Source organism: Stegostoma tigrinum, chromosome 1 (genome assembly GCF_030684315.1).
Source record: "Stegostoma tigrinum isolate sSteTig4 chromosome 1, sSteTig4.hap1, whole genome shotgun sequence".
NCBI lineage: Eukaryota > Metazoa > Chordata > Chondrichthyes > Orectolobiformes > Stegostomatidae > Stegostoma > Stegostoma tigrinum.
Window position 1 is genome coordinate 164,524,323 of NC_081354.1, and position 27,187 is coordinate 164,551,509.

Genomic DNA, 27,187 nt, shown 5'->3' on the forward strand with positions numbered 1-27,187 from the left:
GATTTCAAGATGATTAATACTGAAAATGGATTTTTGTCTATGCTCAGGTTAATCTTTGAATGACCAGGACTTCCTGTGGTTACTTCTGGTTACTTAAAAACTGAGGTTTTGCTATCTCTTTTACAACGAACGCTGACCTGTTCGCCAGCAGGTGGCATCACTGATCTAGCAGCGCTCAGTTAGTATGCCTGTACTATAGACTGTACTTAAGCATACAAAATAATTATACATTTAATGAGGTGAAACTGCATTTTGTGAATAAGAGTAACTCGTGTAAAGCCCTTGTGCTATTTAAATGCTTATAAGATATGCAGCAGTTTGTTTTAGCATTTCCAGATTCTGTTTTCGGTCTCACTAAATGGAATCAAAGTATTCTCTTTTAAAGTAGCAGTTATTTATCTTGTCTAGAAAAGTAATGCCGTGTTTAAAACAATAATAAAGCGCTATTCCGACAAGCATGTGATAGGCAACAGTTAAAAGAATCGAGGAAGAAATTAATAGTTGGTAAGATTGCATGCGACGTGAACTAATTCTACAATCTCTTTTCAAAAGACTTGTGTTGTATTCAGTTTGCACACACCCCTTAATATATATTTATTTAATGCGTATTTTAATACATGTCGGTCATGGACCCAGTGTAATCGGGACCGTTTGCAGACTGTCATGCACAAGGTTAACAGAACGAGCAATATTGCAACGAGCATTGTTTGAACACTCTCCATTTTATTGCACTAACTTATTGACCTGCTGCAGCTCCCACGAGGTTCCATTGTTTATAATCTGGACCCGGACTAGGACCGCTCCATACTGCACAGCCGGGAAATTTTAGGGGGTGGTTTCATTCCTAGCCGCACTGCCTGAGTGATAAGACTCCCCGATCGATATCCGCATTTTCTACATGAGCGTAAACTCGGACTAAAGTTTGGACGTGCTGCCCACTGTGCCCGCCCACCACCCTGCTTTGTCCCCTAATCCGCCTATCCGCCCCCTACTACCCCATGACGATCTGTAAATGGTACGTACCGAAGTTATAAAAGTGGCAGCGCTGGGCCGGTGGCTCAGTTCTCCTGGCGGATGGGAGAAAGGTGCAAATGTGAATGGGAGGTGATGCTTTCTTCATACGTTGTTCATCTTTATCATAAACCAATGTGCCTGTGTTATGAGAACCGGGGGAGAAACGGAAAGATGTGCGAGATTTTTAGACATGAGCTTGAGATGCTGTACTTTTGGAGATATGTCTTTTAAGTGTATAACAATATATGTTTTATATGAAAGGCTGTAAAAGTGTTGACGGTTATTGAAGTGAGACAAAGCTTTTTTAACGGGCGTGTTTTTATTGTTGCCGGTGGCAGTGGGTGTTGGGGGGGGAGGGAAGAGTTGGGGATGGCTTGAGGGGGTGCGGATAGTGACTTGGGGCCTGTGGTGTCTGGAGTTCTCACGGCCTTGTGGGAATTGTAGTCATTCTCTCCGGCGATGTGGGGGTAGTGAGCGCGGTAGGGACTCCATCTCCCAGCATTCTGTGGCGTGGGCTGTTGCGCACTGACGTCATGTCGCTTCGTCTGTCCGCTGCTCCAAACGCCGATGAGGGCGGAGTGAAACCTCTTGATTGATGTCCGTTCAGCCAATCATGACTCGCGAGGGCCGGCAGCTGCGGCGAGGGTTCTGTAATAGGTGTGTGGAGGGAGGAGGGTGGGTCTCCGATGCAGGGAGTTGGATTGATCTGGCTCCTTGGGCTTGTGGTTCTCAGGCTCTGTTTGTTCAAGGGAGACTGGGGTGTATGGGCATGCAGTGCTCTCAGAAATAAGGGCACCTTTACTATCCGGCACCCCTCAGACCCATGTTTTCATTAGTACGGTAAGAAATAATGGTGAGTACTTTCTTAATCGTTTATTTTCAAAACCAATAATCTTTGTCCACCTTTTATTGGATAAATTGGATGCATTTTGGAAATGAATATGACAGAATTTGACTTCATCGTTACTAAGATTGATGTATCAAAAGAGCTTGACGCTTGCAGTTACTGACCCTGGTTGATGGTTATTCCTGTCTTTAATTAAAAATTATACTGCTTTTGATGGTTTTTCCTTTCTAAAAAGCACTGTTTAGTGCGTGGTTCTGGTTTTAATTGAGGTTTGCCTTTGTCTTTTATAAGAAGAGAATTTTCCTTTGTATGAATGTGCCCTAATTGGGTGAGCATCAAATAAATAATCAGGTGCATCTTGGATCCCTGCTTATCTTTGTGTTCTTTCTCAGAGCTTTTAATGATGTCATTGTGGTGTTGTCCTGAATCCTTGATTTTTATACTCGAGTATTGTTATTTTACAGCAGGAACTCAAATATTGCTTCAGCAATGCTGCTAAAGCAGCCTACTCTTGCACTTCTAAAACACAAATTTTGTTTAAATTTTTTGAATATTTGAATATTCAAATATTCATTGAATATGAAAATAGCAACTATTAAGGTACACGCTGAGAATACTGTCATGTACAAACTACAGCATATAACAAGTCTCTACTCAAACGTTTTTGAGGGACGGTGAGAGGAGGGAATTTGTATTTTAACTATTCATGTTCACCCATATGTAAAGTAGCTGAATAATTCTTTAAGGAATGGTAATGACTTAGGAGTCTATTTGCATTTCACAGTATATAACTTAATTATTGAGAAAATTCAAAACTTTGCCTCAGTTGATGTTGTGCATTTTTATCACAGTAATGCTATATTTTTGTATTACCTCTTATCGACCAGCTGACTTTTCATTAATTATACTAAACTTTGAAAATATTTATATAGTTTTAGTTTTTATGATAATGCATTTAGTATTGAAAAAAAGCTGAAATGGTCTGAAATTCACCTTCTCAACTTCAGTCTTCTAATCTTTTGTGTAGCTGAGGATCAGTACTGCTGAGAGAGCACTAAATTGCAACCACAGGCTGCTTTTTTGGAAAGTAAACCTAGCTTGTTTCAAGCAATGCATTTATTGTGGGTGGTAAAGTTTCCTTCCAGAGCGATTCCACTAAGATACATTGATTTCAGAAATTTAGTTCTAAGCAAGTAGACTATTAGCAGAGGAGCATTTAAGAGAAATAAACTGGCAAGGGAATTTTCCATTCTGAACTGAACAAACATGTTTCATTGTTTTTATTCATTTCAAGTAAAATATATTGAGCTGCGCATTTACTGGAAATCTCTTTAATGATGCTGAAATAGTCTGTTCAAATGTATTTCATATCCTGTAGTTGTGGGTCTATAGCAAGCTATAATGAAGGAATTGAGCTACAAATAACATTGGCAATCAATCCCTTGACCTAGAAGAACACAGTGGAAAATAGTGGGCCTATTACCATGACTACAAATGTGTGTACTTCACAAATGATTGCTACTTGATACTTCAGAAAAATGATCAACAATTTGGATGAATTCTTTATTGTGAGACCATAAGACATCAGAGCAGAGGGAAGCCACTCAGCCCATGGAGTCTGCTGTGCTGTTTCAGTAAGAGTTGTCACTGATTTGATAATCCTCCATTCAACTTTAATGTTTTTCCCCCAATACTCTTGATCCCCTCACTGATTAAATATGTCTATCTCAACCATGAGAGCCTCAAGAGCCCTCTGTGGCCAAGGGTCCTGCGGATACCCTCTTCAGGGGTCTTAAATAAGTGATCTTTTGTTCTGAGATTATGCCCTCTGGTCCTAGTCTTTTTGACAAGGCAAAGCAACCTTTCAGCATCTACCCTGTCAAGTCCTCCTTGTTCTGGTAGATTCCAGTGAATGTAGGCTCAACCCCTCCTCAAAATCCCTCTTATATTTGGCATTCGCCCAATGAACCTTTTCCGGACTGCCTCCAGTGTCGGTTTATCTTTCCTTGGATAAACGTGTTCAGCATTTCTGCTATGGTCTGACTACTGCCTTGTATGGTTTGAACAAACCTTCTATATTCCATTCTTTAAATAATGGTCACCATTCCATTTGCCTGCTTTATTAGCTGCTAAACTTTTAGTTTAAGATTTATGGATGAGGAGTCTCAAAACCCCCTTTTCTGCAGCTTTCTGCAGTTCTTTTAAATACTATTCACCCTCTCTCCTTCCTGCCAAAGTGTAGAACTCAAATTTTCCTAGATTATATGCCATCTGCCAATTTTGCCTGCATGCTTGACCCCTGTCTAAATTTGTCTGCATACTGTCATCCTCACCACTTGCCTTCCCACCTATTTCCTGCTATCTGTAAACTTGATTATCATGCATTCAGTTTTCTAATTCAAGGCATTAATACATGTAATTTAGTAAATAATTGAGTCTCTGCAGTGATCCCTGTGGCACACTGCCAATTACTGGTTACCACCCTGAAAGGTCCTACCTTATGCCAGCTATCTTCCACTAGCTAACCAATTCTCTCTTCTTGCTAATGTACCACCTCCAATGCTGTGGGATCTTAATTAGCCTGATGTGGAATCTTGTCGTAGCATTCTGTAAATATTTATTGGTGGGACGTGATGGTCTAGTGGTATTATTGGTGACTGTTAATCCAGAGACCCAGGTAAAGTTCTGGGGACCCAAATTCAAATCCTGCCACAGCAATTGCACATCTGGATTGTAGACCCCAATGATCACGAATCCCTAGTCAATTATTGGAAAAACCCAACTGGTTCTCTGTAGGGAAGGAAACTGCCATCCTTACCTGGTCCAGCTTTTGTGACTCCAGACCCACACCAATGTGGTTTCCTCTTAAATGCCAATAGGGCTGAGTAATAAAGCTGCCCTAGACAGTGATGCCCTATCCCATGAATGACTATTTAAAAACCAAACCCTGCACCCCCTTTACCTACTGCAGGATACAAACTTCTTATCTTCTGTCTTATGGTCTTTGTCAGAATAAGACATTAAACTCACTGACCTGTTGTTTCCTTTTCTCTCCTCTTCCCTTTTGAAATAAAGGCTAGCATCAGCAGTTTTCTAAACCTCTGGGATTTTTCCAGAATTACGATTCCTGGAAGATTACTACCAGGACATCCTCCATCTCTAGCTACTTTCTTTAATGTCTTGGGATGTATCCCATCTGCTTCATTGTAATTAATGTGCTTAGACGCTCTAATCTTGGTTTTTATCTCTGGTTTTTCATCTGATGTGTTCACAAGGCCTCACATTTTCTTTCATCAAACAGTAAAGAGATCTTTACACAAGCTGATTCTCACCTTTAGTGTATATTTTAAAAAGAAGCTGATACAGAAAGCTATCAATTTTGAGGAGTGGTTTCTTTTTCCACTGGAGGGAATATAAAGTTTTGAAGGCCACAAAGGCAACAACCTCAGTTTGAAAATGGACCTCTGAGCCATAAAGCTTCTCATTTTCCTTTCTTCCACACCTAGTTGTCACTTTGAGTCCTTTTCAAATTAATGAATAAAACTTCCTAGATCCTTCCATCAAGAGGTCTGTGGTTCTATATAGTTTGTCAAACCTTTGCGTGAACCAGAGATTCATAGTCTATGAATTATCTGCAGTTGAGGTATTCATAGGAACTGTACACTTGAGGCCACAAAATAAATTATTTTGCATCCATTAACCCTTATCATTTAAGAGTATTAATTTCTTCTACTCTGGAAATGTTGTATTCCTTTACTCAAATTGGAAGCAAGTTTCAACAGGATTTGCAATTTTTAATCTTCTTAAAATGTTTGAAGGAGTATGTTCAATCACTTAGCAACTGAAGCAAATTGCCTTGCCTACTGGTGGTTTGAGTTCACTGCTCGGGTTATGCTGAAGAGCTGAATTATACACTTCAGCCATCCATTCACAAGCGGAGTAATGACTGTTATAACCCCTTGTACGCCATATAGTATAAAGTTGCCCTCAAGTAATAGTTGTGTTGGAATGATAGGTTGTATGATGAGCATCTATAAATTTAGAATAGTGGTGTTGATTGTTTAATGGTGAAAATACTATAAAAGTAGTCTTGGTGAAATAGAATCATACAGAATGGAAACAGATCCCTAGGCCCAGTTCATCCTTGCTGGCCAGGTTTCCTAAACTGAACTAGTCTCTCTTGCCTGCATTTGGCCCATACCCCTCTAAACCTTCTAATCCATGCACCTGTCTTTTAAATGGTGTAATTTTACATGTCACTGCCACATCTGGCACTTCATTTCATATGCATTTCCCTCTGAAAATGTTGCTCCTCAGGCTCCTTTTTAAATCTTGCCTCTTTCCTTAAGCCTGTGCCTGACTTTTACCCTATCCATGCCCCTCATGATGTTACATTCCTTTATAATGACCCACCTTGGCGTCCTATGCTCCAAGGAAAAAGTTTCAGCCTCCCTATTATGCAAGCCCTCCAGCCCCTAACATATTGGTATATCTTTTTTAGATAACAAGGTGTAGAGCTGGATGAACACAGCAGGCCAAGCAGCATCAGAGGAGCAGGAAAGCTGACATTTCGGGCCTGGACCCTTCGGCCTGAAAAACCAACTTTCCTGCACCTCTGCTGCTTGGCCTGCTGTGTTCATCCAGCTCTACACTTTGTTATCTCAAGTTCTCCAGCATCTGAAGTTACTACTATCTGTGTATATCTTTTTTGCACCCTTTCCAGTTTAATAACATCCTGTAGCAGGACAACCAGGATTGTACACAGTATCCCAAATATGGCCTTATCAAGTCTTGTACAGCCATAACATGACCTCCAACTTTTGTACTCAATGCTCTAACTGGTAGTCAGTCATGCAGCACCAAAATAGACCCTTCAGTCTGACCAGTCCATGCCAATCATAATCCAAAGTAGCCCCACCTGCACGTGCTGAGCCCTTATCCCGCAACATTTTTATTCATTTACTTAGCTAACTGTCTTTTGAATGTTGTAACTATACCCGATCCAACCATTTCCTCTAGAAGTTCATTTCATTACACAGATCACTGTGTACAAAAAGAAAATTGCCCCTCATATCTGTTTGAAATCTTCCTCCTCTCACATGAAAAATGTGCCTAGTCTTGAAAACCCCATTCCTAGGAAAAAGACATGTCCCGTTCATCTTATCTATAATCCCTCAGATTTTATAAAGCCTTATAAGGTCACCTTTCAACTTGCCATGCTCCAGTGGAGAAAGGTCCCAACATATCCAGTCTGTCCTCAAGTCAAAAACTCTCCATTGGTGGCTACATCCTGGTGAGTCTGATGGAAAATGTGTCAAATGCCTTCTTCACCACTGTGCCTACCTGTGATCCTGCTTTCAAAGAACTATGTACCTGCATCCCAAGGTCTGTCTGTTGGACAGCACTCTCCAGGGCCATGCCACTAACTAAGTCCTGCCCTGGTTTGTTTTACCAATATGCAACACCTCATTTATCTAAATTAAACTCCAGCTGCCATTCTCAGCCCACTGGCCCAGTTGATCATGATCCTTTTGTACTCTTAGAAAATATTCTTTATTATCCACTATGCCACCATTTTCGGTACTATCCACAAACTAACTCACTATGTTTCCTATATTCTCATCCAAATCATTTATATAAAAGATTAAAACAAAGACACAGCAATGATCATTGGGGCGTACCGCTGGTCACAGGCCTCCAAGTCTGAACAATAGCCCTTTGCCACCAACCTGTGTCTCCTATTTGCTCAGCCATGTGATGTTTTCCTAAATTTTCCTAAAATAATGGCTTTGGAATTGACCAATTCTAGTTGCTAATATCAAGAAATAGTACTGGTGAGTGTTTGAGTTCCAGAAATATTTGTTTACATTTCCAATAAAGCTTTGATGTTTAAACGTCTGCATTTTCTTATTTTGAATCTATGCTTGTGTAGTGAGTCATTAAGTAGCAGAATAGGCCATTCAACTAAAGCCTGTTCTACTATTTAATTAGATCATAGTTAATCGCAAGACACCTGATTAAATCCAGAAAAGCTGTAAGTTGGTCACATGCATAGGGACTGGCATACCCAAATTATAGGCTTTGGCTATTTCTTGCCTGTGGGAGCTCTGGTTTTTATCTGGTTTGTATTTTATACTCTGCTTGTTTCTACAGTACTTAAGCCCCGCTTTCAGCTATGTTCTGTTTGTCACATTTTAAAATTTAGCTAAGATCATCTGGCATTAGTTTGAGATGTATTGAAATTATTGACAAGTTTAGATTGAGACTCTAAGCTTTTGTGGTAGCTTTTTTCAGTGGCCCACAAAGTACAAGACAGTTTGGCTATTCCTGTTGGGTGTTGGCAATGTTGGTACAGAGAATTTTTAATGTGTTTGTCAATACTTAACTGACCAACTCTCTCAGAAACAGTTTGGAGACTTGGTTGAACAGGCAGAGCAGTAGGGAATATTTGGCTGCACAGTGTGTAAACTAGTCTTGGGAAAGGTAGTAGTGTAGTGGTCATGACACTAAACTGTTAAACAAGAATCCTAGGCTAATGGCCTGGCAAATATTGGAAATTTTCAGTGAATTAAAATGTCACTGAAAGCTAATATAATGGCAATCATGTAACCACCAACAAATGTTATCAAAATGAGTCCACTCATGTCCTTCAGGAACAGATACTTGCCTGGGCTGGCAGGCTCTCCAGGCAGTTAAAGTCAGTGCTACAGCACAAAGACAGGTCTTTTGGCCCAGACTGGGGTCCACGCTGCCCAAAATGTCAATCCACACTAACCCCATTTCCCTGCACTTCGCCCATATCCTTATAAACCTTTCCTATCCATGTATTCGCCCAAATGCCTTTCAGATGTTGTAAATATTATCCACCACAACCACTTCCGGCAGCTCATTCCATGTGCATCACCCTCTGTAGAAGTGTTACCCCTCAGGTTTCCATGTATTCTTCTCTCCTCCTCCTCCTCCTCCTCCTCCCTCCACCCCCCCCCCCCCCACACACACTTAGCTTAAAATGATGCACTGTAGTGCTTGATTCCCCAATCCTAGGGAAAAAGACTGAGTGCATCCATACCTCTTGTGATCTTACACACTTCTCTTAAATTCCCCCTCAGTCTCCTACACACTAAAGAGAATCTAGCTTGTCCAACTTCTCCCTATGACTGATACCCTTGAGCCCTGATAATGTCTTGTAAATTTCTTTTGCACTGTCTTGTTAAATAACATCCTTCCTATGGTAAGTTGACCAAAACTGAACACAGTTCTCTAAGTGTGGCCTCACCAATGACCTGAACAATTGCAAAATAACTTGCGAACCTCTGTACTCTCAGCCCCAACTGGAGGCCTGTGTGCCAAAAGCTGCCTTCACAGCCCTGCCTATCCATGACCCCATTTTCAGAAGAACAGTGCACCTGAACTCTATGACCCCCGTGTTCCACTACACTCCTTAAAGTCCTACCTTGATTTGACTTTCCAAAATGCAACACCTATTTCTCAGCCTACTTCCACAGCTGATCATGATCCTTCTGCAGTTTGATGACCTTCCTCACTGTCCACGCTGCTGCACATTTTAGTGACATCAGCAAACTTGCTAATCATGTCTTGTACATTCTCATCCAAATCATTAATATAGATAACAGCAATGGGCCCAACACCAACCTTTGAGGCACACTACGAGTCACAGGCCTCTAGTTCCGACAAGCATCCTTCACTATTATTCTCAGCTTCCTACCATCAAGTCAATTGTGTAAAAGTTTGCTGACTGTCCCCGGATTCCATGCGATCCAACCTTGCAGAGCAGCCTACCATGTGGAACCTTATCAAAGGCTTTACTGAAATCTACATAGACTATGTCTGCTGCCCCATCCTCATCAACCTTCCTGGTTGCTTCATCAAAGAACTTTAACAACTTTGAGGATGATCCCCTGTACATGAAACCATGCTGACTGCTCTTAATCAAACCCTGTCTTTCCAAATGCATGTACATCTTATCCCTCAATCTTCTGTAACTTACCTACTAATGTTAAGCTTACTGGTTTATGATTCCCAGGTTTTTCTTTGCAGCTCTTTTTGAATAAGGGCACAACATTCGCTACCCTCCAGTCTTCTGGGACCTCAACTGTATTTAACAATGCAAGTATACGAGCCAGGGCCCCTGCAATTTCTTCTCTTGCCTCTTGGATCTACCTGGTCAGGACCAGGAGGTCTACCCACCTTCATATGTTCTAATACCTCCAACACCACCTCTGCTGTGATGTGGACTGTCCCCAAGATGTCACCACTAACTTCCCCAAGTTCCTAAGTTGTCATGTCTTTTTCCACTAAATACAGAGGAGAAATATTCGTTGAGGACCTTGCGCATCTCGTGCAGTTTCCCACATAAGGGGTCCTGTTTTCTCTTATTCTTTCTCCATTATTATACTTAGAAACATGTTAGATTCACCCTAATATTCTCAGCCAAATGCCCAACTCAGCCTGGCTATGAAATTAGGGTGGGCAGTATGTGCTGGCTTTAAGTATTGACTCACATGCATGGAAGAACAAAAGTAAATGACAAATGGACAATCTTGGTGACTCCACTTTGGTCTTCAAACTGACTAGGTTTACTCCTTTGTAGTTATACTCCCATACTGCTGCTTAAATACACTCAATAATTGTAGCTCCTGCTATTAACCTTGCAGTCAGCAAGCCCCAACAGCTGCTTAACAAAATCCAACTATGCATTACAAAACATTTTTAAACTCCTTTCGAAATTTGTTTGCCATTCATATTTTAATCTTGATATTGGACTTTGTGATTTATCATGATAAAGCAAAGCTGTCACCAATTTTAGCTTTATTTTATTCACCTTGCTGGGACATGTCAGTGCATCCTTGTTCAAATTCATGCAGTTGAAAGGAGTGGCTCCCTGTGCAGAGTGGAAGGAAAACATAAATGCTGTGCTCTCATTTACCATGTGCTCTTGAATTTTCTGAAGTTGTGAAAGCCTAAAGTAGAAGCCTATATTCCTTTCACTTGTATAATTAGTCAGCATTTTGATTAAATCCGCAACATCCCCCATGAGTACGTGGTGTTACAATTTAAACTGAGTTTTTAATTACGTGGTCGATTGCATGAAATGTGATTGGATTTTCTCCCATAAACCAGTTAAAATGTTGTTTTTCTCCAGGTAACTGGGGAAGGTAGATATGCTGTGTTTGTAAGAGTTTTATTTTCATCTGTGTGCAGTGGTCTGTTAGCAGGTCATACGTGTCCAAAAATATTGGATAGGTGGGCAGAATGATGGTAATTCACATGCTGGTGCTTCACTATAGGTAGTACCAGGCAGGTTATTAGTGAATTATCTTGGTTAGCAGTAGTTTTGGACAAGTGTGAAGAAGTGAACTACTTTTTTTAACATCAGGAAAACACTACTGCTTTGTATTCTGGGTTGTGTTCTAGTTATAACAACTGGATATGTAACCTGGTGCTATTTTTCTCAGTCATTAGAAAAAATAATTCTCTTATGAGATCACTTGTTTCTCTGCCAACAAGAGGGTGAGTAAGTGTTGGTGTCATGTCAATTGCAACTCCTAATGTAGGTAGGTGACCAGAGGAATTTTGTTTTCACCCCAGGGTATTATGTTGAGGGCTGTAAATTTGACCCTTGACTTGTTTGATGGTTATTATAGTGGGTGTTCTATTTTTACAAAATTATTTCATGGAGCAACACATCTAAGGACTACAGTGAGGGGAAATATGGCTCCACCCAGTGTAAGTACATTGTTTTGTAGTCTGGCAGGAAAGCTAAAAAAAGCTTCATACTCAAAACCCAACTAACTCACCAACATCCTTCAAAGAATAGAACCTGCCTCCTACTTGAGCTGTGCACAAGCATTAAACGATACACTACAGTTACCCTTTGGTCCATTGAGTCTGTACCACCAAACATACACTAAATATTTTCTGAAGAATGGTCTAGACCCGAAAAGTCAGCCGTCCTGCTACTCTGCTGCTTGGTCTACTGTGTTCATCCAGCTCTACGCCTTGTTATCTCAGATTCCAGCATGAGGCCTATACCTTTAAATATTAATACCTTTTTATTCATTTGTGTTGCTGGCTGAACTAGCATTTATTATTGTCCCTAGTTGCTCTTGAAGGCAGTGGTGAGCTACCTTCTTGAACTGCTGCAGTCTACCTGCTGTGAGTTGACCGAGGGTTGGCTATTAGGGAGGGAATTCCAGGAATTTGATCTGGTACCAGAGAATGAATGGTGGTATATTTCCAAGTCAGGATGGTGAATGGCTTGGAGAGGAACTTGCAGATGAAGTTCCTGTGTATCTGCTGCCCTCCTTCTGAATGGAGGTAGTTGCAGGTTTGGGAGGTGCTGTCTGAGGATGTTTGGTGAATTTCTACAGTGCAGTTTGTAGATAGTAGCAGCAGGTGTGCTGAATGTTGGTGGTGGAGGGAGTGGATGCTTGTGGATTGATCCCAGTCAAGTGGACTGCTTTGATCTGGACGGTGTCAAGCTGCTTCAGTGTTGGAACTGCACCCATCCAGTGAAGTGGGGAGTATTCAATCACATTTGACTTGTGCAGTGTAGATGATGGACAGGCTTTGGGGAGTTAGGTGAGTTACTTGCCACAGTATTCCTAGCCTCTGACCTGCTCTGTAGCCACTGATGAATTTGTTTGAATTCTTGGAGGTAATGAAAAAGTTAGAGGAGAGCCATTGGATGTGACCAGTATAGATTTCCAGAAGGCCTTTGACAAGGTGCCATTCAGGAGACTCTTAAATAAGGTAAGAACCTGTGGATTGATGACTGGCTGACAGAAAGTGTGTGGATAAAGGGGTCTTCCTGCTGGCAGGCAGTGACTAGTAGGAGAGACTAGACTTGAAGGCACAACCTCAATTTTATTTGGAACTGAGATGAGGAATTTCAGCCAGCAGATGGTGAACCTGTCATTGTCAAGGCTGTAGAGATCAATCATTGTGTTTAAGACAGAGGTTCTTATTAGCAAGTGTTTTGGAGAGAAGGTAGGAGATTGAGGAAAGTATTGGAGGAACGGATTGAGGACAGTGTGGGCAGTCAGAAGCTTTTTGCCCCCACAATGGAAGAGTCAGTTACCGGGGTCATAGGTTTAAGGTGTGAGGGGCAAGGTTTAAAGGTGATTCATGAAGCAAGTTTTTAGAAGGTGGTGGGTGCCTGGAATTCTCTGGGGGAGGAAGTGGAAGCAGATACTATAGTGACTTTGGGATGGGAATGAAGGGATATGGTCCCTGGAAGGGTAGGGAGTTGTAGGTGAGACTCTTGAAGGACCGAAGGACCTGTTCCTGCACTGTAATTTTCTTTGTTCTTTGTATCAGTTATGATAGAATGGTGCAGCAAACTCACTGGGTGAATGGCCTAGTTCTGCTTCTATATCTTATCTAACTTCTGAGTTGCAGTTGAAGTTACTGACCAACCTTCAATTTGTCGCTTCTTGGTTCTGTGATATTGCTGTTCTAATTGGTTCAAATTCTTGGCAAATTTCTAGGTTTTCTGGTTGGGTCGGCTTGTTGGACAAACTGCTTGGAAGACTCCTTTATATGTTGTTTGGAAACTGGCAGCCTTTTGCTAGTTTGGAAATAGACCATTTTCTGGAATATGGTTCTCCTGGATAATGTATGTGAGCAGTTATTTAATTTTTGATTTTATCACTGCAGCCAGATCACTGGAAGTTGAAAACTGTTGAGTATTGGTCTAAATATTGAGCAAAAACTGATGATGGAAGAGAACAACAGAATTATATTAAAATATCCATTATCAACAGCACAATGATCTAAGATCATATGAGGCATAAACTGGGTTTTGGTCTGAGGCTATTGGAAACTTGTTTGGAAGTGCAAGGTTCCATCCAATATTTTTAGTGTTATTCAATGATGGACAATTAAGCATTTCAGAAGCTTAGTCCATGCTGAATTTTTGGTAGAATTGCAAAGAGCAGTGATCTTGAACTCATTACTTGTAATTGCGTGCTCCGAGTGACACCTGGCTTCTCAATAGTTCAGAAATGTCCTTACCAGTTCTATGAGGAGTTAAATACTTTTCTGGCTTTATTACTGAACTAGTATTGAATGGCACGTGGAATGAAACAGCAGGAAGGAAACTAACTTCCTGTTTTGCCAATCACGTCTCTTAAAACTACTGTAAATGCTGATTAAAATTGAAACTTAAATTTGGAAACCTTAAGAGTTCATGTGTCTGAGATGAAAAGTTTTTAAAAATGCAGTTATCAAAATCAGACGGATAGATGTCCATTCAACCTAATACAAAAGGTAATGTGCTAAGGGCGAAGAAGTTTTTTGGCGAAGAACGGAGACAAGATTTAGGAATAGGAGTAGGCCATTTTGGTCCTTACATTGTCACTTGGCAAAATATATGGATCTGATTGTGGTATTAACTTTGCCTACCTGACTGCTATTTTCCCTGCCCAGTTGTGATTAATGTGGTTTTCCATTAAAGGCATATCTAAGCTCAGCCTTTTATACCTGAAATGTTCATTTTCAGCCTTTACCGCAGTCAAGGCAGTTGGGTTTGAGCCTGCGTTCGACATGTCAAGTTACCATTGTAGCTCAATGAACAGCCATTATTTGAATTGGCGCTCCTAATAATGTGCTGCATGATAGTTGTTGACAGGTTATTGTTCTGGGTAGTGTCATTCTGCTGAAGAACAATAACTTTCCACATCATTTTATTTGATCATTGATTTCTTCTAAGCTGACACTTTTCTCCCCCCTTAACAGGACTGTGGATGTGGAGGTAACTGTGTTGACTGGGGTGGACAAGGTCAGACGTCACCTGACTCCAGGTTATAGGACGGCAGCTTCATTTCAAGTCTCAAGCTTTTTGAGTGCTTTGTCAGGTGAAGTGAAGAGAAATACACGGGTACAGAATTTATAGGTAGAGAGATCAAAAGATCCAACAAATGGTGAGTGTCGACAGGCTGAATAAGATGACTGTGCAGGTGACCAAAAGTGTCAGACGGTATGAATAAAATGTCACTAGCTGAATTACAAGTGAGGGGATGACCTATGATAGCAAAACGTGAAGCTGGATGAACACAGCAGGCCAAGCAGCATCTCAGGAGCACAAAAGCTGGCGTTTTGGGCCTGAACCCTCCTTAATTGAGGCAGACGTAATTAAAAATAAGATGGTGCTGGAGACAAACCAAATGACTGGAATGAGTCACATGCTGAGTGTCTAAGTAACAAGTAATCCAAAACTGCATAAATTAAGTTAGAGCGATCGTATCAAGTTACCGAAGTGGTGTCAAAACAGGGCAGCAAGGAAGATTTTTAAAAATACAGAATAGTGGTGGGTTGTGTAGCGCAACATGAACTCAGGATTATGATTGAGACCATGCACATACTACGTACTACGCCTCAGGGCATCCTTGCCTGCAGTATATGAGGTAGACCACTCTGGTGAGTCACATGAGTATCTGTTTGTTGTGGATGTTATTCCTGTAAGTATCGATAGTGTCTGTGTTGATGATCCGACATGTTTTGCAGAGGTTGCCTTGGCAGGGTTGTGTATTTGGTTGATGTCCTGAAGGCTTGGGTGGTTTGCTGCGAATGATGGCCTGCATAAAGTTTGACGATTATTTGAAGGCGATCTTGGCTAGATGTTTGTCATTGATGTGTTGAAGGCTGCAAAAAACATGCCAGTTTCTCTGCTCTGGGGCAGTACTGGATAACGACAGCTATATGCTCTCTGTCTGTCTTCTGACGAGGTCACTGTTAATTCTTTTGCTGCGTTGCGATAATATGATGGGATATCTGAATATGTATGTTTGGAAGACAGTTGAAGTCTCCAATTAAGCACTTATGTAGAATGAGTGCATAGGATGCTCTGAAGGTGTGGATCAAAGGTCTTTGTATCAGTATGTGGAGTTGATGGGTGTGTTCTTGGTTGTGCAGCTGTTGGTATGCTTCTTTGAAGTAGCCTGTTCTGTTGTGTGATGATGGCTCCTCTTTTGGTTTGATAATGAGGTTCTGGTTGGTCTTGAGAACATAGATGGCATTGCATTGTGTTTGGCTGATGTTTTGTGCTATCTTGAGCATGGATGATGTAATTGGCGTTAATGCATTTCCTGTTTGCTTGAGCTTACATGTTGATCCTGAGGCAGCAGCCTTCTGGAAGGGTCTAATTTGACTGGCTGCTGTACAGTGGATCTTTGTCGACTGTTCCAGTTTGTAGGTTGTCTGAGTTCGTTGCTGACATCTTGGGGTTTGTGAAAGAATTTCCTGAGGTCTCATTTGCCTGATGAATTCCTGTTTGCTGCGAGACCAGTAGGATCTGTTTTGATAGTGGGGCAGCAGTTGAGCCCTCGGCAGAGAACTAATTTTTGCCTGGTTGAAGGCTATGGTAAGACAAGCTAATGATGGATTCCCCTATGGTGGTACAGGTTTCAACCATGGTACCAGGGGAGGCTTGGTGAAGCCAAGTTTCTCTGATTTCCAGCTCTTGGTGTGCACGTAGGTGGTGTAGTTCAGTTGTCCCGTCTGTTTGGCAGTGTCTCATAGTTGCTGTGCTCTACGTTAACATTTGGGAGCAGCAATATTCAATTTGCTAATAATTGCTTGTCCTTGAATAGGTATTTGTTAATAGCTTTGATCTTAACCAAACTTTTTTGTTTTGACTCACTTACAAGTATACTTACTTTTAGGTATTTTCCCCCAAGTTGGTGTGGTATTGGTGTGGCTGGCAAGGTTGGCATTAATTGTCAGTTCTGCTACTTCTAATGAGTGAATTGTTAGATTTGGGAATGCAGTGCATTTGAGAGTTATCGTAGGACTGGTATTTCAGACTATACTAGACTATTTCAGACTGCTTTGCTAATACCAGCTCTTTAATGAGTTCTCAAACAGCCTTGGTCAGCTCTGAATTAATAAGCTTTATCAGTTTAGTCATCTGGACTATACTCATATATGCATTACATGTCAGTTTTTAAATAAAATCAGCTACAGTGAGTTTTCTTGTGCTAGCGAGTTTTGAGAAGATTTGTAGCTCAGGTTGAGGTTCTGGATGTGCGTTTGCTCGCTGAGCTGGAAGGTAAGTTTTCAGATGTTTCGTTACCATTTTCCTGTGCAATAAACCTTTCCCATTTAGTAGGTGACTTTCTGTGCTTTAGTCATCCCTGTCTCCCTTTGTAGAATTCTTCTCTTGTGGCTTGTTTTTATTTTTATGTACATTAAAATCTTGTATTTGATAGCTGAAATGTAATGTGGGAACATTCCTGCTTATGGCAGTGGGTGTCATTTGAGTGCATGCTTGGAAGACTTTTGAAGGCACAGGAAGTTTAAGATAGCATTCTGGTTAATCTGGCTATATTTCAAGCTGCTTACACAACAGATGTCGGTGATTTGCTTTAAGCTTTATTTAGTACAGCTGGAATGCTAGGAACAGATCTTTTCAAGTCGACAGTCACAAGCTAATTGAAAACTGGGCTGTCGGGTTTGTAGAGCAAGAAGGGCAATAGTTTAGGCATCCTCTTTTTAACTCAAATTGCACATAGCTTGCAGGTTGAATTTATAGCAGTGTCTCAGTTTCTAATTGGTTGAATTTATGGTTTTTACCCCCCGCCCCTTCTGTAAGATGCTATAATATTATGGCTTTAAGAGGTGTATTTTGTCCTAGGTTGTTTTAAATGAAATGCTGAGACAGAAACACCAATTGGCCTGTTCAAAGCTAATAAGGTAAAGAGGCCTTGGGGTTTTAAAGTTGGAACAATAGAAGCAGCCTGAATGGGTGGGGTCAAGCTCCCCCAGAAACAGGGTATTTTTTCAGTTTTAGCTTTCAGCAGTTTCTGGGGCCTTGAAGCTAGATGTGAATGCTGTTATTTTCTGTTACAGCTGAAAACCTTGGTTATCTTCCTCCTGCTAGAATCGCATGAGGGAATCTTTACTACTTTGCCTTTATCAAGGATGTGCTTATGGGATGTTACTATATTGAAACAGTTAATGAGTAGTTTATTATTTTAAGCATTTTGATAATAACAGGCTAATTCTTGTAAAATATGTGCAAAATACAAAAAGTTGAAGTAGAGTGAAAAGTGTGTTTTGCTTAAAGTCAATAGTTTATGCAATGTCTCTCACTTTTCTTTAAACTAAGAAAAAGTTGGGACCTAGACTATCTTAATATATTTTGAGGGGATTTGATCCGGCCCATAATAGTATTTTCATAGTCCCTCAGTTTTCTTTCACATGAATTTCATGAGTTGCTGGTGGTCTTTCATGAAACTTAAGTGGTCTGTTCCTTTAGCTCTTTCCATGCCTATAAAGCCATCTGTCTCTGTGTGCCTTGGCTCATCAACACTGAAACTCTCATCCAATCTTTGCCCCTAAATTCAATTTGTCCTGAGAATCAGCTGCATTTTAGAGCCCAGCAAAGGATAATCAATAAATTAAGTGTGAATGCAAATGCAAGCTAGTAAGAAAAAGGTGGATTATAAAATCTGCTTTGAATTGTGAAAAGTAAGATTATTTAGGATAAATGTGAGACCACTGATAGTGGAATCAGGAGAAATATTGTTGAGAACAGGACAATGTTGGAGAAACTAAACAATTATTTTGTCTTTTTTCACAAGACAATATTTCCAGAAATAATAAGCTACCAATGGACTTGAGGTATTGAGGGAAAAAACTAGCATTAGTAAAGAGAGTACTCAAATGTAAGTGTTTTTAATTAATTCACAAGATGAGGGCATCACTGGTTAGGCTAGCATTTATTGCTGAGTCGTAATTGAAAGTTGATAAATCTCTTGGATTGGATGAGCTTCATTCAACAGTGTTTATGGAAGTGGCTGGAGAGTTTGGTTATCTTTTTAAAATTGTAGACTTTGGAAAGTAGCCTGTGTATTCTCTCTATTTTGAGAAGATCTGATTTTGTAGGGCAAATGTTGCAACTAGACACCTTGAAAATAATGGTGATATTGGGAAGAGTAATAAGGATTTGCGAAAGAGAAAGGTGGCATTTAACCAAGTATTAATAAAGGTACCCTTGCAAAACTGAAGCTAGTTGGGGAACTCTGTACTGGTTAGTCTTACGCCCAGCTCAAATGAAAAGGATGGTTGTTAGAGGTCAGAGATAATGGGAACTGCAGATGCTGGAGAATCCTAGATAACAAAGCGTGAAGCTGGATGAACACAGCAGGCCAAGCAGCATCTCCGGAGCGCACAAGCTGACGTTTCGGGCCTAGACCCTTCATCAGAGACCCTCTCTGATGAAGGGTCTAGGCCCGAAACGTCAGCTTTTGTGCTCCCGAGATGCTGCTTGGCCTGCTGTGTTCATCCAGCTTCACGCTTTGTTACCTTGGTTGTTAGAGGTCAGTCATTTCAAACCTCAGACATCACTGAAGGAATTCCTCAGAACATCCTAGGCCCAACCATCTGTAGTTTCATTAGTAATCTTCACTTCTGATCTGATGGAGGGATGTTAGTTGATAACTGCCTATTCGTGACTCATCAGACACTCAAGCAATCCGCGACTATTTGCACAAGACCTGGAAAACAACCAGGCTGAGTGACAATAATGTTTGCACCCAGCAAATGCCAGGCAGTGACCATCTGACAGAATGTAACTATTGTCCCCTTGATATTCAATGACATTGTCATCAGTAACTTCCCCATATTAACATCCAGAATTTTACCATTGACCTGAAACTGAATTTGACTAGCCACATAAATATCTTGACTACAAGAGTTGGTCAGAGACTAGGAATCTTGCAGTAAGTAATCCTGCCCGGAAGAAACATTGAAAATGGGAACAAGAGTAAGCCATTCAGTAGGATCAAGGCTGATCATCCAACTGAGTACCCTATTTCCGGGACTTAAGAGCCATATCTAACTCATTTTGGCCTCTATCTTGATCATTTTCTGTGGCAGAATTCTTTAGTCTCACTGCCGTGGGTGAAGAAATTTCTTCTCATCTCAGTCTGAAGTGATGTACCCAGAATTCTTAGACTGTGACCGCTAGTTCTGGATTTCCCCAGTTGTCAAAAACATCCATCCTGCATTTGCTTGTCTAGTCCTGATAGAAATTTATAGATTTGAGGTTCCCCACTCCCACGTTCTTACCTCCTGTGAATAAAGTTCTATCCAATCCAATGTCTCATGTCAGTCCTGCCATCCCATGAGTTGGTCTGGTACACCATTTTTGCGCTCCCTCCATAGCCAGAACAACCTCTCTGTGATCAGAATGCACACAGTACCTCAGGTGTGACCTTGCCAAGGCCCTTTACAATTGCAAAGGATATCCCCACTCCTGAACCAGTAGCTGCCTTCTCTGCCTGCTGTACCTGCATGCTTATGTTCCATGTTTGGTACACAAGGGCACCCAGGTCTCATTGCATCTCCCCTTTTTATGGTTATTCAGATAATCTGCTGCCTTCTGTTTGCCGCATATGGGAGCACCACCAGCTGCAACTACTTCTGCAAATCACGCTGACTTGAATACTGTATTGCTGTTCTCTGTCACTGGTTCACGATCCAGGAACTTCCTCCCTTAAGAGAGTTGTGGTTGTATGTAAACCATGAGGACTGAAATGATTCAAGATGACAGTTTATCACCACCTTCTCTAGGGCAAGTCAGAATAGGTATTACATTCTGATGCCGCCCAGATGCCATGAATTTTTTTGAAAAAAGCAGGGGCTTGGTCAATATTTATCTCCCAATCAGCATCACTTTTTTAAAAAAAACTGATTCTGTGGCCATTGGCACATTGCTGTGGGAGGTTATTTTAGTGCAAATGTTTCCCACATTACAACATGGTAATCACACTTCAGAAATTCTTGGTTGTAAAACAATTTGGAATGCCTGGTGATCGTAAAAGATGCTATAAAAATGTAAATCTCCCTTTTCTGTTAGGACGTCAATGTAACTGTTGCTTACCTAGCCGTATAACTAATAGCCCCATGGTGCCTCCATGTTAGTTGGACCAGACTCTGCAGCAACAGAAAATTGCAGGTGTCTATAGCCAGAGTGTGCAGGTTGAAAACCCAGAAGTTATTGGAATTAAGACATTTCATAGGCCTTACCATGAAGGGTAGTCACCTACAGCTTTAAGACTCCTCAGGAAGCAGCACATTGCAGTAGCCAAGTTAGTAGACCAACTTTTAAGAAAACATTAGTGTTAACTCAAAAAATTGTTGCAGGTTTTGTATTGTCAGCATCAACACTTCTGTACAGATTACTGTATTATTCAGTTCAGATTGAAGACAGTACTAAAGGGTGTAATCAGGACTAGTAGGAATAAAATTCTAGCAGAGTGACAGACCAGAGCAGGGAGGATCTTTTTCCTGGGGAGTTGAGAACTATGGGAACACAGTCACAATGTGGGGTAGACTATTTATAACTAAATGTTTTTTCAAAGGGTAAGGAATCTGGAATTTTGTTCCACAGAAGGCTGTGGTGGTTAAGTCATTAATGTATTTAAAAAAAAGCTTAATCTTTGTTTGAAAGGCATCAAAAGAGAATGTGTGAAAACTGATCAATGGTATTGAGATTGGATCAATCATTGTGTTGAATGGCTGAACAGGCTTGCTAAATTGAATGACATACACCTGATCCTTGTCTGTCTAAAATACATAATCTCCCATTTTTATCTACGTGATATTTCAGCTGCCATGGATTTGCTTACTGAATTTGTCCAAATCTCATTGAAGCATCTCTGCATCCAACTTTTGGTCCGCTCTCTGAGCCAGCTTTGTGTCAGCAAAGATATGACCTTTTGTTCCCTCATCTGAACCATTGTATATACTGTGACTTGCTGGGTTCTAAGCACTGATCCCTGTGGCACCTATTGACTCTAATTGGGAATGATCCATTTATTGTTTACCTGTCTGCCAACCATTTCTGTATTATGTCAATTCTCATGTGTTAATGTTGTGTTAATTTCTTCTGTAGTACCTTTTATGACAAGCTTTCTGAAAGCCCAATAAACCACATCCACTAGCTCGCTCTTATCAAATCTACCAGTTAATCAAAGTTTCAGTAGCTGTGTCGAGAATGATTCTTTGTAAATCCATTTGGACTGTTCAATCCTGTCTGTTAGCCAGATACAGGCTATTAAATCTCGTTATAATTTCTGTACTATAGATGTAGGCTAACTGATCAATAGTTCCCCATTTTCTCTACCTCCCTTTTTAAATGGTGCCATCAGGTCCCCTGAATTCCGTGGGAACTGTTCCATGCTGTCTTGAATATTGAAAGATGAACACCCAATGCATCATATTCCTAAGACGACTTGCTGAAATATTCCAGGCAGTAGGTTATTGGGTCCTAGGGGTTAATTGGCCTTTAATTCCACAACGCCATTTCCCTACAGCTACTGAACTCTTCCTTCAGTTCCTCCCCTCAGTATAAACCCTGTGTTTTCCATTATTTTGGGAATGTTACTTGGATCTCCTTTGAAGGCAGAACCAAAACATGAATTTAATCAGTCTACTATCTTTGTTCCCCATTGTATAACTTGCTCTGTTTCTGATTTGTAAAGGACCTACATTTGTCTTCACTAAACTTTTCCTCTTTAAACACAAGCTTTTACAGTCAGTTCATATCCTGAAAGCTTACTCTTGCATTCTGTTTTCTCTCCTTTGTCATCCTTTGAAATTTAAATTGCTCCCAATCTGCTTTTTTTGACCAGTTTGTTTCCCTTCCTTGGATTGAATACTGTCCTTAATTTCCCTTGGCCACAGGCCACCATTTGTTTTTGTGCCAGGTAGGAATGAACAATTGTTGCACTTTCTCAATGCTCTTGAAATATTAAGCATATGCCAACTGTCTGCAAGGTACCATTTCCAAGTGTGACGAATGCTTCCTACTTGTCTGGATAACTGCGGTTCTAACAATATTCCAGAGGCTTGACACCATCCAAGACAAAACATCTTGCTTGATTTGCACCACGATCACAAATATCACTTTATCCAGCAGTGCTCAGTAGCAAGCAGTGTGCAGCATCTGCAAGGTGTCGAAACTCTCAAAGGCTCCTTAGCACTTTTCAAACTCAAATGGTACCGTTTGGAAGGCAGGAACAGTCAATACATGGGAACACCACCTGCAAGCTTCCATCCAAGTCCTTCACCATTGAGACTTAATTTATCATCTTTCCCTCAATGTTGCTGTGCTAGTCCTGGAATCTCCTCCCTTAACAGCATTGTGGGTGTACCTACAAGTAATGAACTAATAGTTGTTCAGGAAGATTACTCACCACTACCATCACAGAATCTAGGGATAAGCACCATATGCCATGAAGCTCTCATCGCTTGATTGAATAAAGTGTTGGTAACCAAAGTGACCTACAGTCCTCATTTATTCAGGAAAAAATTGCAACATGGTAACCATGGTATGTTGGCCTTCATGATAAATGTTTTTTTGGGTACAGGAGTAAGATGTTTTGCTGCAGTTGTATAGAGCCTTGGCCAGACTACCTGTGTAATATTATGTATGATTTGTTGCCTTATCTAAGGAAGAATATACTTGCCATAGAGGGAACACAGCTGAGTTTCACCAGGTTAATTTGAGATGCCAGAATTGTCTTGGAGTTTGAGAGCATCTGCCTCTGAGTTTTGAAGAATGAGGGTTGATCTCATCGACACTTGCCAAATCTTTTAACAGCATGGAACGGAGGTTGTTTCCCCTGGTTGTCCCCTGATTCCACGCTCTACGTAATCTTAATGTAAGTTAAGTAACTTACGACAAATGTGAAATTTTCATCATTCAAAAGGGGGATTCTTGGGAAGCCTGTACTCCAGAAGACTGGAAACTCAATCATTAAGCATGTTCAAGACAGAAATTGATAAATTCCTGGAGGTAACCTTGAGGTCGATGATCAGCCTTTGTCTGATTGAATACAGACTTGATGGGGCCCCTGTTCCTTCTGTTGCACTCTTGGTTGGGCTGTCAAGTTTTACCCTATTTTTGTGATAATTAAGATCTTGCATCAAGTCCTGTTCAACACTAATCCCAGCTTTTTGTGGAACCCTGATTTTTAAAATTCTCATCCTTGTTTGCCTTTGTCTTTCTGTCCATCTCTCAGCCTTTGAGAAGTCTCTGCTGCTCTAACATCTTGGGTATCCCTATTTTGTGTGTTCTTCGGTTGATGGCTGAGCTTGCAGTTCAAGCCTCTAAGCTCTGAAATTTACCCCTTGTACTTCTGTGCCTGTATGCCGTGAAAAGTGTGAAGAGATTCATTTTGGAAGGACAAACTTGAAAGCAGAATACAAGGTTAATGGAAAGATTCTTGGCAGTGTGGAGGAGCAGAAGGATTTTGGGGTTCATGTCCAGAGTTCCCTGAAAGCTGCCACCCAGGTGGATAGAGTTGTTGAGAAGGTGTGTTAGCTTTCATTAATAGAGGGATTGAGTTCAAGAGCCGTGAAGTTGTACTCCAGCTATACAAAACCCTGGTTCGGTCACATCTGGAATATTGTGTCCAGTTCTGGTCACTTGATTACAGGAAAGATGTGGAAGCATTGGAAAAGGTGCACAGGAGAGTTTCCAGGATGTTGCCTGGAATGGAGGGACGGTCTTACAAGGAACGGTTGAGAGAGCAAGGGCTTTTCTCTTTAGAACGACGAAGGATGAGAGGTGACTTGATAGATGAGTACAGAATGATCAGAGGTAGTGGACAGCCAGAGACATTTTCCTAGGGTGGAGGTAGCTATTACGAGGGGATGTAGTTTTAAAGTGAGTGGAGGTAGATATAGGGGAGATGCCAGAGGTAGGTTCTTTACTCAGCGTGGTAGGGGTGTGGAATGCATTGCTAGAGGGGTAGTGAAGTTGGCCTCATTAGGGCATTTAAGTGGCTGTTAGGCATATGGATGATCGTATAAGGTGTAGGGGTAGAGGTCAGATAGACCTTGGGTTTAGGGTACAAGTTTGGCACAACATTGTGGGCCGAAGGGCCTGTACTGTGCTGTACAGTTCTATGTTCTTCCCTAATTTCACTGAACTTGCTTTTGAAAGCAATGGCTTGACAAGCTTTTGGCCATCAGTGCAAATGTTTTTTTGAAGTTGAGTCAAATTTGCTTCATTGCTGTTGCAAAGCACCTTTGGGTACTTTGTGCTAATGAAGCTACAGAACTACAAATTATTGTGCTTTTAACAGAAAAAGCCATTTGAGATTGTCCCTAGTTTCACACTAACAAGCAGGGAAACAACACCCATTCTTCTTAAGAATTGTGTCAATTGCAATAAGATTGCCCCTCATTCTCCAAAACTGAGGCCCAGTCTGCTCAGATTCTTGACACACTTAAAGATACATTGAATAAACTTAATCCATTTTGATAACTTTTTGTATTACCAGCTCTTATGGCTAATCTTCCTGTTTGGTTAGCTTAGGCACCAGTTTAGTACATCAGATGGAATTGTGGTTTGTGGCTTGATATTGCACGGTGAGATGAGGCTGCTTTAGGTTGTCACCTAGCATTGATTAAGTGGGTACACTTTTGCAAAGCTATGATGAGCTTAGTTCACACAATTCTGAAGTAGGTTAAAATCAGAAGAATTGTATAGAACTGTAAACCATTCAATGATTGTGTTTGTTTGAAAGTGTAAACTCAATTAGTCCTGCTTACCTGTTCTTTTCATGGAATTTCCTCCTTTTTCAGGTACATCTCTTTGGGAAATTAATTTAGGCTGCTAATTTGTTCATTGGATGTTCTGAGTAGACCTGTTTCTGGGCAATTATCTGAACTTAAGGTTAGTTGGCTGATTTATATTTTTCACTTTGCGTTAGTGCCTCCTGATAGTTCAGCCATGTAGTAAAACATCACTAAGCTGCATTTCAACCAGTTAATTGAATCTGGAACAAAAACAGAAGTTGCTGGAAAAGCTCAGCAGGTCTGGCAGCATCTGTGAAGGAGAAAACACAGTCAACATTTCGGGCCTGATGACCCTCAGAACCGAACCTGCATCGTTTGAGTAAATCCTATAGTGATTTTTGCCTATAGTTATCTTCTCCTGCCCCATTTTTGGACTTAATCAGTTACAAGATATTTATTCCAGTTAGAGTACTGAAGATCTCTTCAACTTTGAAGACCTTATTTGTCCTGCAAATGATCTGCTAAAGTTGAACATGAAAAAATACTGAGTTGACACATTGTTTCACAACAATGAACACGAATTGTTGGAGAATTGTGTTCCACAGAATGTTGAATAGATTCGTAGCCTCAATTGCTCAACAGTAATATTACATTTAAAAGAACAAGTTGGTGGAAAATTACTGAAATAAGTGTTTTTGTTAGCTGAGTTAAGATCTTGCAAACTAAAATGTTGATTTGAAATTGAATTTCCTGAAATGGCTATCTTCAGGATCTTTGATTTGCAATATAGAACCCTTGAAAAGGCTGTTTTGCGTCCTCATTTTGTGAAATGAAATCTTACAGCTTGACTGTGGCAGCTGCGTCTAGTTTTGCAAAACCTTACTTTCAAAAAATTCCCATATACTGTTTTCAGAGCTTTTACTATTGGAAGAACTTACTTCCAGAATGATTGCTTGGTATGATTTAAACAGACAGAAGCTGAAAATCAATTTAAGATTTTTCATTTGTGGTGTCCATGTTTAAAACAACTGAACATTTTGTGGCATTACATGCAGGCCATATCATAAACATTATCAGGCTTAATGTGTGGAGGCAGTGTTCTTGTGTATAGTTTTATCTGTTTCTATAAAGAAACTATGAAATGTACCTTAAGTTACTTCAGAAATGTATTGTATGACATATTGATAAGCATTGGTATGTTTAGTCAAAATGTGCTTAATGAATGGTTTATATTTTGGCATTGGTCTAGGATGGAACACATTGCAAAAAAAAAGTAGACTTTGTACAATGACATTTGAAGCTTAACTATAATTTATTAAAAACTTTAATTTATTAAAAACTTTAATCTTTCATCTAGATTTAATGTCAACATTGTAACTTTGGAGACTTTTATTGATTGTGTGCTGGAGAAATTTCAGCAGGTGCAGAAGGACTGTTTGGAAGTTTCCCCATATTTTAACTTCAGACTTTCAGGATCATAGTATCATGCTTTTATTGTTGAATAAGTTACGGCGCTATGAACTTAGGAGTTTTACTTTGACAGAATTTTTGACACTACCGCATGCCAATGATAGATGGATAGATACTAAATTGAAAGGAACACAGTTCAATCTTCAGACAGTTTTAAACTATACATGTAGATCGTTTTAATCATTCCTGTCCTTTCTATGTACGTATATGATGAAATGAATGGTAATTTACACTTCCTTTTATAGTTGCCTAATAGCAACAAATACAAGATTTTGAACACTGCATTTAATGAAGTAATGT

The 27,187-nt window shown here is 40.5% G+C and overlaps 1 protein-coding gene across 6 annotated transcripts in view; it reads left to right on the forward strand.

The window, feature by feature from the left end:
- The first annotated feature begins 1,061 nt into the window (after positions 1 to 1,061).
- LOC125458211 (protein FAM53A-like) overlaps positions 1,062 to 27,187 on the forward strand; it is a 129,083-nt gene continuing 102,957 nt past the window's right edge. The window contains exons 1-2 of one of the 6 annotated variants that reach the window (XM_048543266.2): positions 1,062 to 1,104; positions 25,484 to 25,574. Coding sequence is in view for 1 of the 6 variants with exons in the window: in XM_048543301.2 (XP_048399258.2) it covers positions 1,865 to 1,867 (3 nt within the window). In the remaining 5 variants the exon portion in view is untranslated. Of the gene's footprint in view, positions 1,105 to 1,718; positions 1,868 to 14,620; positions 14,806 to 25,483; positions 25,575 to 27,187 lie in introns of those variants that run through there. The other 5 variants (XM_048543283.2, XM_048543257.2, XM_048543301.2 and 2 more) reach the window with 5 other exon arrangements.